This window comes from Amphiura filiformis, chromosome 6, assembly GCF_039555335.1.
Source record: "Amphiura filiformis chromosome 6, Afil_fr2py, whole genome shotgun sequence".
NCBI classification, from domain to species: Eukaryota; Metazoa; Echinodermata; class Ophiuroidea; order Amphilepidida; family Amphiuridae; genus Amphiura; species Amphiura filiformis.
The window spans coordinates 78,118,729-78,135,531 of record NC_092633.1 but is presented as its reverse complement, the minus strand read 5'-3'; the positions used below and the strand labels follow the sequence as shown (position 1 = coordinate 78,135,531).

General features: G+C 37.3%; 1 protein-coding gene across 1 annotated transcript in view; it reads right to left on the bottom strand.

The window, feature by feature from the left end:
- Positions 1–16,803, bottom strand: part of LOC140156079 (uncharacterized) — a 280,738-nt gene that overhangs the window by 191,779 nt on the left and 72,156 nt on the right. The window contains exon 4 of the mRNA XM_072179196.1: positions 1,628–1,812. Coding sequence (XP_072035297.1) covers positions 1,628–1,812 — 185 coding nt within the window. The remainder of the gene's footprint in view (positions 1–1,627; positions 1,813–16,803) is intronic.

Below are 16,803 nucleotides of genomic sequence, written 5' to 3'. Positions count from 1 at the left end.
TAACTGCCAGGAAGGTTTTCTGTCCATAAGCTTAAATAACAAGGGAAAGTGAAAGAAACTTCACTGGCTATTTTGGTCGTTTTTAAACATGGAGTTCTATGGCAGACATAAAGTCAAATGTGGCTGATTCCATTTAGGTATAAGTTGGGACATGTGAAAATACTACAAATATGCCAAAAATACAAAAAATCAGGTTTGAAAAAACCTGGTTTTAAATCTTTGTCCTGCTGGAGCATCTAAATTGTGCTACTGCTATGTATTCATTTCTGTTTCTGTTCAGTTGCATCATACATCTAACCAAACAGAAAAAATTAGACTGAGAAGTTTCTCATTCCCACAAAACATGGTTTCACTCTACCTTGGCTAAAATAGTTTGGACTTACTAAAGAGGTGTCTATGGAGCCAGTCCACAATGTCCTACCCCTCCTCAAAATTGGTAGTTACAGTCCGAAATCAGAAAACAGAAGCTGAAAGTACTGTTATGAAACAAGTGGCAGTGTCATGTAGTCACATGATATCTTTTGACCTGTGGTCATTGACTCCTTGGTAATGATACTGAGAATACCGTTGCAAGTCAAATCTATCAGATTACAATAGAATAGAGTCATGCAGACCTGGTTTGGTTTAAGACCATCTACACTTATTGTTCTGTTCACAAACCCACAGAATACATCCTTCGATCCCCTGTATACATAAGTTACTCCAGGAATACATCAGTTATGTATAGACAAATCCAACCAGCCAAGTGATGGTCAGAATTCAGTCGGCCATTACTGGGTCCCGTCTGCACCAATCTGGTGTTGTTACTGCCCAATTGGGTGGATTAAATCAGCTTAAAAATCGATGTTGAATTGTATTGTGTTTCAAACTATCATCATTCTTTTGTCTACGTGTAACACAGGTGATGGAATGCAGTTTAATATCCCCATCAAGGCCACATCATTTTAGGTGGGATAGACCTAAGGGGGGACCCAGCTATGGCTGCCATTGAGGTGTAGGAATGCATGAAATTGGATTCGACTATAGATGAGTTGACCTCAATGTTTATCAACAAAGGCAAGGGACTGGTATATTGATATACTTGAGTGTACACTACACTGTTCAATAGCCTTATTGTGATGTGGTGGGAATTTTAAAAACACAAGCCCTGAACAAAATATGATGCGCATGCAAAAAACAATGTAAGTAGTAATGATGCGTGCGCATACTACCAGGCACTGACGTCAGAAGTCAACTCATATACATTTATCAATAGTATTCAAATCAACTCTACATATCACATGTACCCAGATCTCAGTCAAACATGTTGAGGGCCCCAATGTTAAATCATGGTATGGTTTTGAGTGAAAACCTTGCCCTTACTAGAAAGTGTCAGGTTGTATTTTCTCTACTTGATACACCCCTTTGCCATGTGATGAAAAAGATTAAACTACCATGGCAAAGGATGAAGAAAGTATACAGTTTTTCCAGATCCATTAGGATGACACAAATAGAAGTTGGAATACCGTAGTAAGAAGTGAGATTGGTTACTATAACATATATCACCCTATAGACCCCCACAATTAAATACCCTGCTTGGTTCAGGCCTGTTAGTATCATATTTACTTCAAACTACAGATAAACTTACCAATGAAGAAATTTGATCCTGGTTGAAGATACTGATCCTCCACTATGAATGGCTCTGTTGTTGCTACAGTAATTATAGCCTGTCCGCGTTCGGTATCACATTCGCCAAATCCTTCCTGGGTGACGCGGTAAGGTTGCATGCTAAACACACTGCAAGTAGTGTCTCCCATTTTGTGAGGGACAAACCTGTTGTATATAGAAAGTGACAAAGAGAAAGAAGAAGTTTAGTCTGGTGGGTCAACACTATATTCAAACGTATTCATACATGAATTTTATGATTGTTCTAAAAAAATCCAACATATGGGGTTATTTGCAATTGTCCAAAAACCTAGCTGCTACTACTCTCAATATTTTGAAATTGAAGAAATAGTAAACATTGCATTTGATCAATTTCTTCCAACTGTGAATGTTTGACCACCCTATACATTTGAAGAACCAGCTAAGTATGAGGTACAATGATTACATTTCTGCCCAAGTGATGTTGCTTTAATCATTTTGAATTGCATAGGTAACTTGTTTAATGGCTCAAAATTTTTGGGTGGAAAATTGATTTCCCCAAAATGTGTAATTTTAACTAAATATTTGTTTGGTTTATTGCCCTAATTTCCTCCCTATATTATGTACCTTAATATTAGGCCAAAAATAATAGGTACATCTAGCATTACAATTTCGGAATTGCGGTACGATCAGAAACAAAATTGAAATTGAACACCGGGATTGAACATTGATTTTTACAGCAGATTTTCGGCCAAATTTCATTACAATGTTTAAAAAAAAAAGCAAAATAAAATTCAACTTTTTGCTCGAGCAAATGCGCAGCATAAATCAAATGCATGGGGAACATGAGACAAATCTATTTATTTATTTGGCCAATTACTTGAAAGGATATTGTGAAATGAAGACCAGCCATTTATTGGTCAAAGTGAGCCTCTGTGCATCTTGAAGTAGTTGGTTAAAACCAAGGTTTCAAAGTTCATTGTTCACAAAGTGACATTTACAAATGTATTATCTAGAGGACCACTTAATCTTCACATGCAATTTATTTTCTTATGCATAGCAGACACATCCACAGGGAGGATTTTTTGCTTAAGCAAAACAGTTCTTGAGGACTCCAATCCCTAAAAGTTTGTCCCCTAATTTATCCCAAGAAATGTAGGAGATTTTGCGATATCACACAGTGATCCTCAGGTGTTTTTTTTTGTGTGCTACAGCAATGTGAACAAAGCATTTTGTGATTCTTGAGTGCTGAGCTTAACCTAAGACCCTGGTTTAATTATATATATTTAATATGGTTTAATTCAGCAAGCACTACGGAGATCACAAAGCTGATATCGTCAGGCATCACTAACTTGAGGATTCCAGTCTGCAATGGAGTTGTGTTGACAATCAGTTGGGGATTGACAATTCCCAAGTATGCCAATCCTCAAGATTTCTATAGCTGTGTGAACACACCTACTAAGTACCATTTTCATTGCTCAATTACCATCATTAATGATTAATGGAATAAGAGATGCTTACTGTAATAACTAGTTAATATCATCAATTAGATTTATGCTCAAATGTCATAACTCTAGCTACGTTCTGTTTAGTCTGAAGCCAAATGGTGTGAATAATGCTAGGAATAATGTGTTCTTATGCAGTTAAAGAAAACACTCTTTACCTCCTACCAAGTTCTTGGTGGGACCATTAGCTTGTTTTATTTCCTGTCTAGGGGTAAATGTGAAGATGTTGCTATGCCAACAAAACCAAACAATCCTTGACAACCATGGAAGCAATATAACCAATCTTGCATTTTAGATAACAACACATTGAAATCAGCCTTACATAGTACAATGTAATTTAACAAAATTAGTGATTTATATTTCCCTTTCATTCAATTTGATTCAGATGACTGTGCATGTAATTCACATTTTATAACATTAGTTTTTGCTTATGTTTTGAGGATTTTTAAAAACATTTTTGTTTTACATTCACAAAAAAAACTACAAAAAATTTTGCTGGGAAAAAGAAAATGGCCCCAAAACACGATAAAACAAAACTGAGGAAAAAAACAAACACCCAAATTGCTTTGATTTTTGTTCCATTTGCTCCTGAGATAACAATGCTTTTTATTTGGCATTACATAATCCTTCACTCAGGGCTGTAAAATCCAGCTTTTTGAAAGGAAAAGGAGTCTGCAGCCTGCTCACGTAAAAAATGTTTAGGATCCTCGCCAAAGTTAGCGAAGCCAATATTTTAAGCTTGTGAAAAACTGAAGATTTTTATTTTATAGGAAACACACACATTTTGTTCATGAGATTTGATAATTAGAGTGCTGCTTTCAAAATTTAACACAAAGACTTTTTGTATAATTTTACTTTTAATTGCAAGAAATAAAACAAATCAAACAATAACATTTGATTTGAAATAATCAGCATATGATAACGACCTAAAGGGTACTGGTTTGCAAGTGAACCACATGTGTGCCCTGTCATTAGGAGGGGACTTAAAGCTCTCTACAGAGATCCACTCAAGTGTATGTAACTGACATTCTGCTTTGAAATGAATCAGGTGTGAAGCTATGGCTTTCACATAAATTGTTCTGCTGCTGGTGGGATATTCATAATAGAATGGTAAGCACTCATGAAGCAAGTCAACTGATTCTTATATCCAAGTTTCAAGATGAGAATTAATTTTTTCGCTTCCAACCAGCCTTAACTGTGCTATATTCACACAGTCCTGCAAAGCATTACTGTATCAACACTGCACCAGTCGTATATAATATAATTTTGCAAGTCAAGACTCATTCTGGTTGCATGAGAGAGTTTTAAGTACAGTGTTAAGTATAGCCTGGTACGGAAAGCAAAGAGCAAATTGCATGAAGTCTGCTAATGTTCCATGCAACTTGCATTATAGATAGCCATGAATGGTGAGACTTGGAAATGATTCTTGAATGAGATTTGAGTTTCAAATATTAACTCATGAATTGATGGTCTTGTATATGTGACCCGTTCCAGTCCACTCAGGCTAAATGCTAAAGTCATATTTTGTCAAAATTGAGATATCAGATTGATATTTAAAGTAATAAATTCCCTCATTCCAAATCCCATAACTGATTTGGTTGCGAATTTACAACATTGTTACATGTTACATAGTCCAGCTATGACTAGCTATAACCCCAACCTATTTCTGGCTATATCTCAGTTTTGTATTTGCTGACATTACTAGCCTGAGTGGACTAAATCGGGTCACATATGTGACACGTCCATGTAAATTTCAGAAATAATAAAAGATTCAGTTTAAAGTCTATTGCAGAATAAAATAAAACTGAACTGAACTAGACTGCTAAATATGCACATATGCCTAATATTGATTGCAGTTGCCAGGCCCAAAGCCAGGGCTTTTTGCTGGGTGCACATGTTCCAATTGCAGACCTTTTCAAAAAAATCTTCATTCCGGCCAAAAGCAAGCTCCCTCTGCAATTGATTTTAGAACCCATATTTATATTAATAAATTGCACAAAAGATCATGATTTGGGCATTTATCTACAAATTTGATATTTTGGCTAAATTTTGCTATTTTTTTACAGACAAAGCAGACTTTTTACCTGGCAGTGTTTTGTGCTGTGAGTTACATCACCCTTAGTTATCATACAAAGATTCAATTGTTGTCACATTATTTGCATCTTTTGAATGCCATTTTGACATATTGTTTGATATATTATTAATGATCCAAACTGAAGTGAAGTGACTGTAGATATAATACTTTTGCATTCACATGACAATTTTATTCTTGTTAACAACCACAATATATTCTAGATAAATTTGCCTTAAGGAAAGGCAAAAAACAAATTCATAATTACCTACCTTATAATTCACCTTTTTGGTAAACCTCATAAGTATTTGCATATTTACCCTGATGACGTATTAATAATGTGCACATCAATAAACGTCATCAGGGGTAAAATATACAAAAGGCTTATGAGATTTAACAAAAAGATGAGTCTGGTTAAAAAGCACTAAACAAAACTTTTGATATCAACAAATTCATGAGATGTTAAATCATCACACAAAGAGTACTTTCATGCAGATTTAATGCCCTACACAATGTAAAGAAAAGGAATGAAAAACTCATCATTATCATTCCAAGAGGCTTTCCTGCATAGATTTGACACTACTAATCTTTCCACAACTTCCACTAAATACGATAACCTAATGCATCTATTCAAGTCATACTAGCTTAACAATATAAACATACTACATGCAAAGCATAAATTTGATACCTCAAGTGATTTCAAAATTAGCATTTACTACTACAAAGTCATCAAAACGTACCACTGAATGGTACACAGGCACCCTTTTAAATCTGAAAGTCTTAATACTAATATATACCATGTAATGCAAAATAAAAGGCCATGCACCCTGAATGTGTTACTTTTAAGCACATTCATTCTTAGAGTTTCTCCATTAATATTTGAGTGCTCCTTAACACATCATTACCACATTATTTGTAGAAGTGTCTTATTTCCATTCTTTGAACTCTTTTAAAACATAGATTAGGGAAGTGCTTTTAAGCTCATAAAAAAGTCTGCATGCATCAAAAAGGGCATCCATAATCTAAGTAAGTTTATGTGCAGTAAAAACAGACTTGGAACACTCTCAAATTCTATCTACTTCAAATTGCATTCCCAAATCTGATATTTTCACTTTCCCTGCAAATTTCAAAGGAAACAGATACTAGCATTTTCACTGTAACATTTTATGCTTCATTTCTGATAAACCACTAACAAACACCCCCCCCCCCAATTATTGTACTCTTTTTAACACGTTTTCATATTATTTAATAATACCTCTTACAAAACTTCAAAACTCTTTGTGTACATAACTTACTGATCCCACATACTGCAAATTGTGTAACTTTAATTAAGGAAAGAGTGGTTTATGTACTTACCAGCACAATATTTTTTAGCATGCACACACATTGGTATGTATGTTAGTACTGTACTTCACTGTGGTAGAACACAAATGTAATGATTAACCTAATTAGATCATCCATAAACAATGTTACCTGAGTAGATCATTGATAAACAACCTGAGCTACCTCTGATTAGATCATTGATAAACTACCTGAGTTACCTCTGATTAGATAATTGATAAACTACCTGAGTTACATCTGATTTGATCATTGATAAACTTCCTGAGCTACCTCTGATTAGGTAATTCATAAACTACATGAGTTACCCCTGATTAGATCATTGATAAACTTCCTGAGCTACCTCTGATTAGATAATTGATAAATTACCTGAGTTACCTCTGATCAGATCATTGATAAACTACCTGAGTTACCTCTGATTAGATAATTGATAAACTACCTGAGTTACATCTGATTTGATTCTGATTAGGTAATAGATAAACTACATGAGTTACCCCTGATTAGAGTATTGATAAACTACCTGAGTTACCTCTGATTAGATCATTGATAAACTACCTGAGTTACCGCTGATTAGAGTATTGATAAACTACCTGAGTTACCTCTGATTAGATATTTGATAAACTACATGAGTTACCTCTGATTAGATCATTGATAAACCACCTGAGCTACCCCTGATAAGATCATTGATAAACTACCTGAGTTACCTGAGATTAGATCATGGATTAAGTTTTCCCTAATTAGATCACTGATAAACTACTTGAGTTACCTCTGATTAAATAATTGATAAGCTATCCAGGTTAGCACTGATTAGGCTGTTGATAAACTACCTGAGTCACCCCTGATTAGATCAGTGATGAACTACCTGAGTTACCTATAATTAAATCATAGATAAGCTATCCAGGTTAGCACTTATTAGGTTATTGATATGCATCCTTAGTTACCTCATTTCCAAAGACTAAGTAACATTGTTACTATATTTCTATACGTATTTCCATCCATTGTGATATTTAAAATGGACTGAAATTGAGATTAGAGTGATTGTAAATATATATAGCAACCAAATTTTCATTTGCCAAATCAAACAAAACAACAAGTGAAACATTACCAAGATGAAAAGAAAGCATGCAATACTTTTTGTTTTCAATATGAATAATTTCCACTATTAGGGGTCTACATGAAATCAATGTATTAGTCTCATCGGAACATAAATTTATCAACTACAGGATACGTGAAATACACCTACAGTAGACAGCTGCCCTGAGCTCCTGATTGTTGTATGTATATCAAGTGATGCTCAAACAGACATTTATTCTGTTGAAATCAAATCTATAGGACTATAACATTGTTTTAGAATAGAGTTTTGGGATTAAATCTAATACTGGAACTTACTTTTTTTGCAACTATTGCGACGTTGCGTCTGGAACCACCAGACTTCATCAGGCAACTGACCCCTTCTTGTTCAGTGAGGGCTGCTCAACAAGAAAGGGGACTCCGCTCAATTTATCTCATGCATGGGACCGCCATCGGGTCGATACTCTAGCCGCCTATCACGTGTTCAGTCCAACGGGTCAGTTGCCTGATGAAGTCTGGTGGTTCCAGACGCAACGTCGCAATAGTTACACAAAAAAAAGTAAGTTCCAGTATTAGATTTAATTCCAAAACTTTGTTTGAAATTACTGGATGACTAAGAACATTCACTCAATTATTGTTTTAGAATGTTTTGCAGCATGAGCAACCATTCAATTGTTTGAATGGTATTAAAATGTTTTATACCCTTTATATAACTCAACATGTAAATTGTATTTAAAAAAGTATTGTGTTTGCTTTGAAATTTATAGTAATTGCATAAATCAATATTGACAAAAAATATGAAAATGGTTGAGGGAAACAAGGGAGTGAGACCCCTGAATGGATCAAACATATTTATTCTTCATACTTTATAATTGAAAGAATGAATATTAACAAAGAATCTGTATTTTATCGGTTTTAAGGATTGTGACAAAACTTTACATCGCAGCTGTTGTGCTTTGACTTGATTCCAATCAATCAACCGATATGTACACATCTCATATTACATCCATGAGTGATTCAGCATAAAATATCAAGGTATGATTGACTCTCCTATTTCATGGATAAGTAACCATCTATGTAATGAAAAACATCTGAGGCTTTCTGTCACTAGTATTAGTAATCATGATGGGAGGGGGTGCAGTGTGAGGCTTTCTTTCACTAGTATAAGTAATCATGGTGGGAGGGGTGCAGTGTGAGGCTTTCTTTCACTAGTATTAGTAATCATGATGGGAGGGGTGCAGTGTGAGGCTTTCTTTCACTAGTATTAGTAATCATGATGGGAGGGGTGCAGTGTGAGGCTTTCTTTCACTAGTATTAGTAATCATGGTGGGAGGGTGCAGTGTGAGGCTTTCTTTCACTAGTATTAGTAATCATGATGGGAGGGGTGCAGTGTGAGGCTTTCTTTCACTAGTATTAGTAATCATGATGGGAGGGGTGCAGTGTGAGGCTTTCTTTCACTAGTATTAGTAATCATGATGGGAGGGTGCAGTGTGAGGCTTTCTTTCACTAGTATTAGTAATCATGGTGGGAGGGGTGCAGTGTGAGGCTTTCTTTCACTAGTATTAGTAATCATGGTGGGAGGGGTGCAGTGTGAGGCTTTCTTTCACTAGTATTAGTAATCATGATGGGAGGGGTGCAGTGTGAGGCTTTCTTTCACTAGTATTAGTAATCATGATGGGAGGGGGTGCAGTGTGAGGCTTTCTTTCACTAGTATTAGTAATCATGGTGGGAGGGGGGTGCAGTGTGAGGCTTTCTTTCACTAGTATTAGTAATCATGATGGGAGGGGGGCAGTGTGAGGCTTTCTTTCACTAGTATTAGTAATCATGATGGGAGGGGTGCAGTGTGAGGCTTTCTTTCACTAGTATTAGTAATCATGATGGGAGGGGGTGCAGTGTGAGGCTTTTTTTCACTAGTATTAGTAATCATGGTGGGAGGGGTGCAGTGTGAGGCTTTCTTTCACTAGTATTAGTAATCATGATGGGAGGGGGTGCAGTGTGAGGCTTTCTTTCACTAGTATTAGTAATCATGATGGGAGGGGGTGCAGTGTGAGGCTTTCTTTCACTAGTATTAGTAATCATGATGGGAGGGGTGCAGTGTGAGGCTTTCTTTCACTAGTATTAGTAATCATGATGGGAGGGGGTGCAGTGTGAGGCTTTCTTTCACTAGTATTAGTAATCATGGTGGGAGGGGTGCAGTGTGAGGCTTTCTTTCACTAGTATTAGTAATCATGATGGGAGGGGTGCAGTGTGAGGCTTTCTTTCACTAGTATTAGTAATCATGATGGGAGGGGTGCAGTGTGAGGCTTTCTTTCACTAGTATTAGTAATCATGATGGGAGGGGTGCAGTGTGAGGCTTTCTTTCACTAGTATTAGTAATCATGGTGGGAGGGGTGCAGTGTGAGGCTTTCTTTCACTAGTGTTAGTAATCATGATGGGGGGGGGTGCAGTGTGAGGCTTTCTTTCACTAGTATTAGTAATCATGATGGGAGGGGTGCAGTGTGAGGCTTTCTTTCACTAGTATTAGTAATCATGATGGGAGGGGGTGCAGTGTGAGGCTTTCTTTCACTAGTATTAGTAATCATGATGGGAGGGGTGCAGTGTGAGGCTTTCTTTCACTAGTATTAGTAATCATGATGGGAGGGGGGTGCAGTGTGAGGCTTTCTTTCACTAGTATTAGTAATCATGATGGGAGGGGTGCAGTGTGAGGCTTTCTTTCACTAGTATTAGTAATCATGATGGGAGGGGTGCAGTGTGAGGCTTTCTTTCACTAGTATTAGTAATCATGATGGGAGGGGGTGCAGTGTGAGGCTTTTTTTTACTAGTATTAGTAATCATGATGGGAGGGTGCAGTGTGAGGCTTTCTTTCACTAGTATTAGTAATCATGGTGGGAGGGTGCAGTGTGAGGCTTTCTTTCACTAGTATTAGTAATCATGGTGGGAGGGGGGTGCAGTGTGAGGCTTTCTTTCACTAGTATTAGTAATCATGGTGGGAGGGGGTGCAGTGTGAGGCTTTCTTTCACTAGTATTAGTAATCATGATGAGCGGGGTGCAGTGTAGAATAAAATACCACTTGACAAATCATATCTATACCATGGTGAGTGAAAAGTACTTTTCCAAAATACACTGAGTCCATCCCATTTCTTCAGTATTTACCATTACAAACAACATGCGAAACAAAACAACAGCACGCAAATAAGTAAATCAATATCTCTTTCTAGGAAAAACAATTTCTGCTTACCTATAATCAAAGGTAAGTCAATTGTGTATCTAGCTTTGATCAAAGGTAAGTAAATTGTCTGTTTAGCTATAATAATCAAAGCTAGGTAAATGAGAAATATAGTTGTGGTATGGTGGACTGAGCATGTATTAGAAAAGCACTCTTCACATTTGCTTTGAATATAAGGCTTGTATATTAAACATTTGACACTCATGTATGGACTGTATATTAAACACTTGACACTCATGATGTAAGCTGTGGTCACACATGGTTTGCAAAGAGACTAAATGTTTGATAAATGTGACCCATCACATCAAAACCGACCACTTTGCGGCTGGCTTCATTAGCAGAAAACATTGAAAAAAGATGAGAAAATATAAAGAAAATAAAAAGAAATTTGAGCTTGTTTTGCCTCATAAAACATTTTTCCTGTATCTGATTTCAACAAGGTGTCATTTTAAAGCTAAAAAACAGCAGTTTATCCTAGTGTTTAAATCTCCATTTTAAGGAAAACTATTGTTAAAATATCAAAATATAACAAAAACACCTAGGAGTGTCATCCATAACAACAAAATACATATTGCTTGTCATAGATGCCACCCAATCCTACATAGCTTACTATTGATTCAATTGTATCCATTCTGGATACATCTGTGGCATTCTTGACTGACATTGTGTCAATTTTGCAAATGGGTCTCAACCAATATGGTATCCTGTTATTTGTAACCTGTTCTAGTGTCAATAAAACACAGCATTGGCAGAGTTTGATTTCTACGCTCCAAATCCACACCGTTGTTTCCGCACAAATAAGTCAACACCGTCAGAGGTACACATGAACACCATGCTGGTATAAGGTTGTATCCTTCATATTTTCCTTATTATTATACATCTCTATGGTGAATTGAGCAAAAATAGTCTCATTTACAAGGCAGAGTTTATGAATGTACAAAACATATTTGGGATTAGAGAACTGTGTCCTGACATATGAGAATACAAGTTTGCAATTCTTATGTCATTTCCTCACGATGTTGTGGCCTTTGCACAAAATGATACTATTGTATTATTTTTTGTTGAAGTCAATAATTTCATGTACAGATATTTTCATGGTTGCAAGCTTCGCTAACATTTTAGTGTGTGGCAATTTCACAGTTGTAGATCTTTAATAATTGAGCTTAGTAATTAGGCTTCATTATCAAGCACCAGTGGTGTTCACAAAGGGGGGCCATGGCTCCCCCACTATTGCTGGCAAGTCAATAGGAAATGCACCCATTCGGGAAATACGAGTTTTACCTATTATGGCAAGCGAAGTGAACCAAAATCAAGTCCCGACAGTGCCCCCCCACTTTTGAAAACCTGTGGGCGCCTCTGTTGAGCACATTTGCAGGCCTATGTCAAACTGTAAAATTTGTGAAAGTTAAGCCATTATGAACATTTCTGCTTATACAATACTTTATCTTGACTCATAGATTGAATAATATACTACAGTATATGAAAGTAATGATCTTCAAATTTCTCTATTGTTACATCCTTCATCCATGAGATGAGATGAATCAAGATGAAATAGACATTGCCAAAGGATGCATATACATATACTGAGAGGGGTACACTGGCAGAACATCTTTTTGCCATTAAGAGCAAATAAGGTCTGACCTCCACTACTAAATGTCAATCTTTTAGGTTGAAAATAGAGTGCTTTATGGCTCTGCCAACCTCCAAGGCCCATCTACAATCAAATTTGGTTACCATTCAACCAAATGAAATTAACCAATTAATTCTACATCATGTACTTCAAATAGAAACTAATGTATTGCATCCCATTGAATTACAGCATGCTAGGGTTTTACATCAAAGGTGTTGAACTATATACATGTATATAGTCTACATTAATTGAAACAAAGCTAATTGAAACAGAGCACAAAACAGAGTCTCACCACAACATCGACTGGGAATCCACAAAGGTGTTAGCTAAGGATGATAGAGAGTACCCCGCTTAGTGCGGGAGGCCCTCCAGATCAAGAAGAAATCGCCAGAACTAAATCGCGATCAAGGACTGAATTGCCAACCTTATACAACGCCTCATTCGACCAAAAGTTGCCAATGATCAACAAAAGGGCAAGTCCATCACAACATCTTAGGACTTCTTCTGATGAAGATGTGTGTCACACATCGAAAATTCAAGGTTAGTGAATTTTTGTGCTGAAAGTCAGTTTAAACTTTTGGAAAAAAGCTAAATATGTCTGTATGATATTTGTCAGCATGGAAACAGATTATAGACTGGTTCTATGTCGGAAATATGTGGTTATTTAAGCATTGATCCAGCAAGTTTGAGTAACAGCTGGCAACCGACTTATTTTTGTTAATTTGGTATGCTGAATTTGAATATTTTGTATGCCAAGCTGTATTGGAACCCATGACTCTAAACCCCCCAAACCCCTATCGGATCATACAGGGGGAAAATTTAACATGTTCCAAATTCACTAAAGGATCACAAGAATATAGCATATGTGTGCATGTAAGACATATAGTTACTAAGTTATGAGATTCAACAGGTCAAGGTCAATTTGCATGTTTTAAAGGGTGAAAAATTAAAGTTGCTCCAATTTTAGTAAAAAATGGAGGTAAATTGTCCCTCAAATTCACAGGATTCAGGAAAAGAATAGTTTTTACTATCTGCGATGTGAAGTTTAGTAGATAGATGATAAATAAATACAAAGGCCATTGAATCTGACAGGTCTTTTAACTCTTTGTGAACATTGTTATTGTAGCTAATGGGTTTTTTGGTGAAATACCCAAGACATTTTTCAGGAAAATCAGCAAAAGCTGCTCTTGAGTCATGACTTGGCTTTTATTGTACATGCTATTTCCACATGTACAGGACATTCAATGCAAACCAAGAGTTGCAAACCAATCAGATCAGCATGCTTTGGGTATAGATGTAGAATTACACTACCAGATTCAATTGCTGCCGCCCAGAGGCACACTGATGCCCAGCTACTTCATTCAGGGGCGTAGCTAGCTTTTTTGGTCAAGGGGGAAAAATAAAATTTCGGGGGCACAGATGAAAAAAATTACAGTTTCATCATACTTACAATACTATAGTATATAATACTATAGTATGTCTTCGAGCTTCAAAAAAAGGCTTTATTGGGACACAAAAATTTGTTTTTTTACACTATTTTTGGCCATTATCAGGATGGAAATGGCTTTACAATGAGCATGCGTAGCATGCAAAAATGTGTAGTTTACACTATTTTGGCCCATGACCCATGGTGCCTAGTACGCTCTCATGGAAAAATTGAGTTAGCTTGAAATTCCCCTGGACAAGGAACTTACTGCTAATTTGTCTCGTTGTAACCCGTACGAAACTTGGGGAGCTGATCCTGGTTGCGATGGTTATTTGTGGATTGTCTAGGGTGTGCGCTCTTGAAGCAGCAACCCTGATAACACAAAGAGGTTGGCCCGACGTCGGGTATTGGTTGCCATGGACGGTGGCTGAACGTCGGCTCAGATGTCGACTGCTCATTGGGTATATGTCCTGCCGACGAGGTCAGCCCGACTTCGGTTTGACCACCGGCCGACGTAATGCCGACTGCTTAAAAGCCGGTGCCGACCCTAACCCGACTTCAACAACGTCGGCCCGACCTAGGAACCACGTTGGACCAACCATTATCCAACGTCGATCCAACGATTGGCAAGTTAGCCTAATGAGATAAAAAAAATCAAAAAAAAAAATCAAAAATATTATTTAGTAGCGTATACTCTGCTTACACCGAGTCTTACACTTACCTACTCTCTATTTTACAACGAACACAAATTTCCTAGCTTAATTTACACAAGTCACTACCGGGATTCGAACCAGCGACCTTCGGTTATAAATCTGGCGCTCTACCGACTGAGCAACCGGGGTTTCTGTATTTGATGAAGTGTTTTACGTTAATATAAGCAATATTTTGATGGCTAAACCTGCTAAAGTGTATTATTTAAAGGATATTGATAAATAAATATTGATAACATTTACTAAATTTGTTGATTTGTTTTCTTTATAAAGTAATATACATGTAAAAAAAAAATTTGGTCAATGGATGGATTAATAACATTGGCCCAACATCAAAGATTTGATCAATTTCACCGACCTCAACCCGACGTCGCCCCAAAGTCAGCGGGCCGACATTCACTTAGTGACGAGGGCCGACCTCAACCCGACGTCGCCCCTAAAGTCAGCGGGCCGACATTCACTTAGTGATGTAGGGCCGACCTCAACCCGACGTCGCCCCAAAGTCAGCAGGCCGACGTTCACTTAGTGACGTGGGGCCGATGTCCGCTCGACTACTTCAGCAGGACCCGACCCCTTGCCGACTTCACCGACCAGTCGCCTACGTCGGGGCGACGGCATCGTGTTTACAGGGAAAGTCCCTGATTTGTTGTTTAATGGTTTATGGAATGATGTGGGCCGTAGTGGTCAGCAACTACCTGTAAAGTGTGCTGAGGCTTGTGGATCAACGTCTAGGTGTTGTGCCTGTGCGTAGCACACTATAAATCACTGCGCTTTTTCTTTTCTTTTTTTTAAAGATTGGGCTGAATTTGTTTCTTTTCCTTTGCCCTCTTGATTTTTCTCTTTCATTTCATTTTTTGTCAGAGGGGCACTTTATGCTTTCATTTTTTGTCAGGGGGCATTCTGGCCCCCCTGCTGGCTACGCTACTGACTTCATTGGTACTCTAGTGTATCAGTGTGGGCACTCTAGAGTACACATGTTGGAATCACAGAGTACACACACTGGTACTTGATTGATAATCCATTGGTACTCTAGAGTAGCCACAGAGTAGCTGGGAAGCAGTGTACCTCTGGGTCGGCAGCAATAGGAATCCGGTAGTGTATGCATTATCTAAATGGATTCAAACTAAGGTTAAAAAATGTTATTGTCTCAGAAGGAAATGGAAAGATTCCCTAAGCGTCAAGTAAAAGAAGGCTGTGGGAAATGTGGGAAATTTTTATTTATTTAAAGCATTTCCTCAGCCACTTTTTTTTGCTGCTTTCACAGCCAAATTTTTTTTCTTAAATTTTTTTTTAAAAACACAAGCAACTTGAAAACCTGGGAAAAACACTCACATGCAAATTTTAAATCTATGCACTTCTAGACAAAGTGTTTCTCTAGATCACCCAACTACCTTGCATAAATGACATCATATAGATCACCCAACTACCTTGCATAAATCATACCATGTTTTGTTATCTGTGAAAAACACACACCCCTAGAGGAATTGGATCATGGACAATGAGTAGGGGGAAAGAAAGATGCCTTTCATATTCAAAAACGCTTCCCCACAGGCATCTCATGTCTGCCGGTATGCCGTCACAACGTTTCAATATAATAATACGGATATGGAATTTTAATTATGTGCTGGCTGGGTTCAAGGCATAAATGGTGAGCGGAACATATTTGTGGCATGTTTTTGTAGTATAACAGGCTCTTGCAATATCACAGCCCCTCTATTAGTGTTCATGTTGGCATGCCTGAAGGCACTGAATTAAAAAAAAAAGCTATATCATTCAAATTTTAAAAAAGATACATAAATCTCGCATCATTACCGAAAGTCTGAAGCACAAATCAAAATTGAACACAGTGACACTCCCACTTTGGAGGTGATACATGCATATGTAGGGCTAATAGACCCCTTTTGCAGCATCGCTGTCACCCAAAGAACACATGCTCTGTTCCCATTTGAACAGCAACTTTCATTAACTATCTATGATTTGGTTACTTATAATGTTGAAATAACAAAGCCATTTGAAGCCATTCAGAAGCCGTTTAGAACACGTATAAGCTCATATAACACCTGTGTCATTTATAAAGACATCACAAAAAGTAACTCAATCGTTTAGACCCAATCAAATACTACGTCACTCGTCCTCATTACTGTGCCCTCCCTCCATAAGGTACCATAATACAATAAAACAGGTGAATTGAACTAGAGACCTG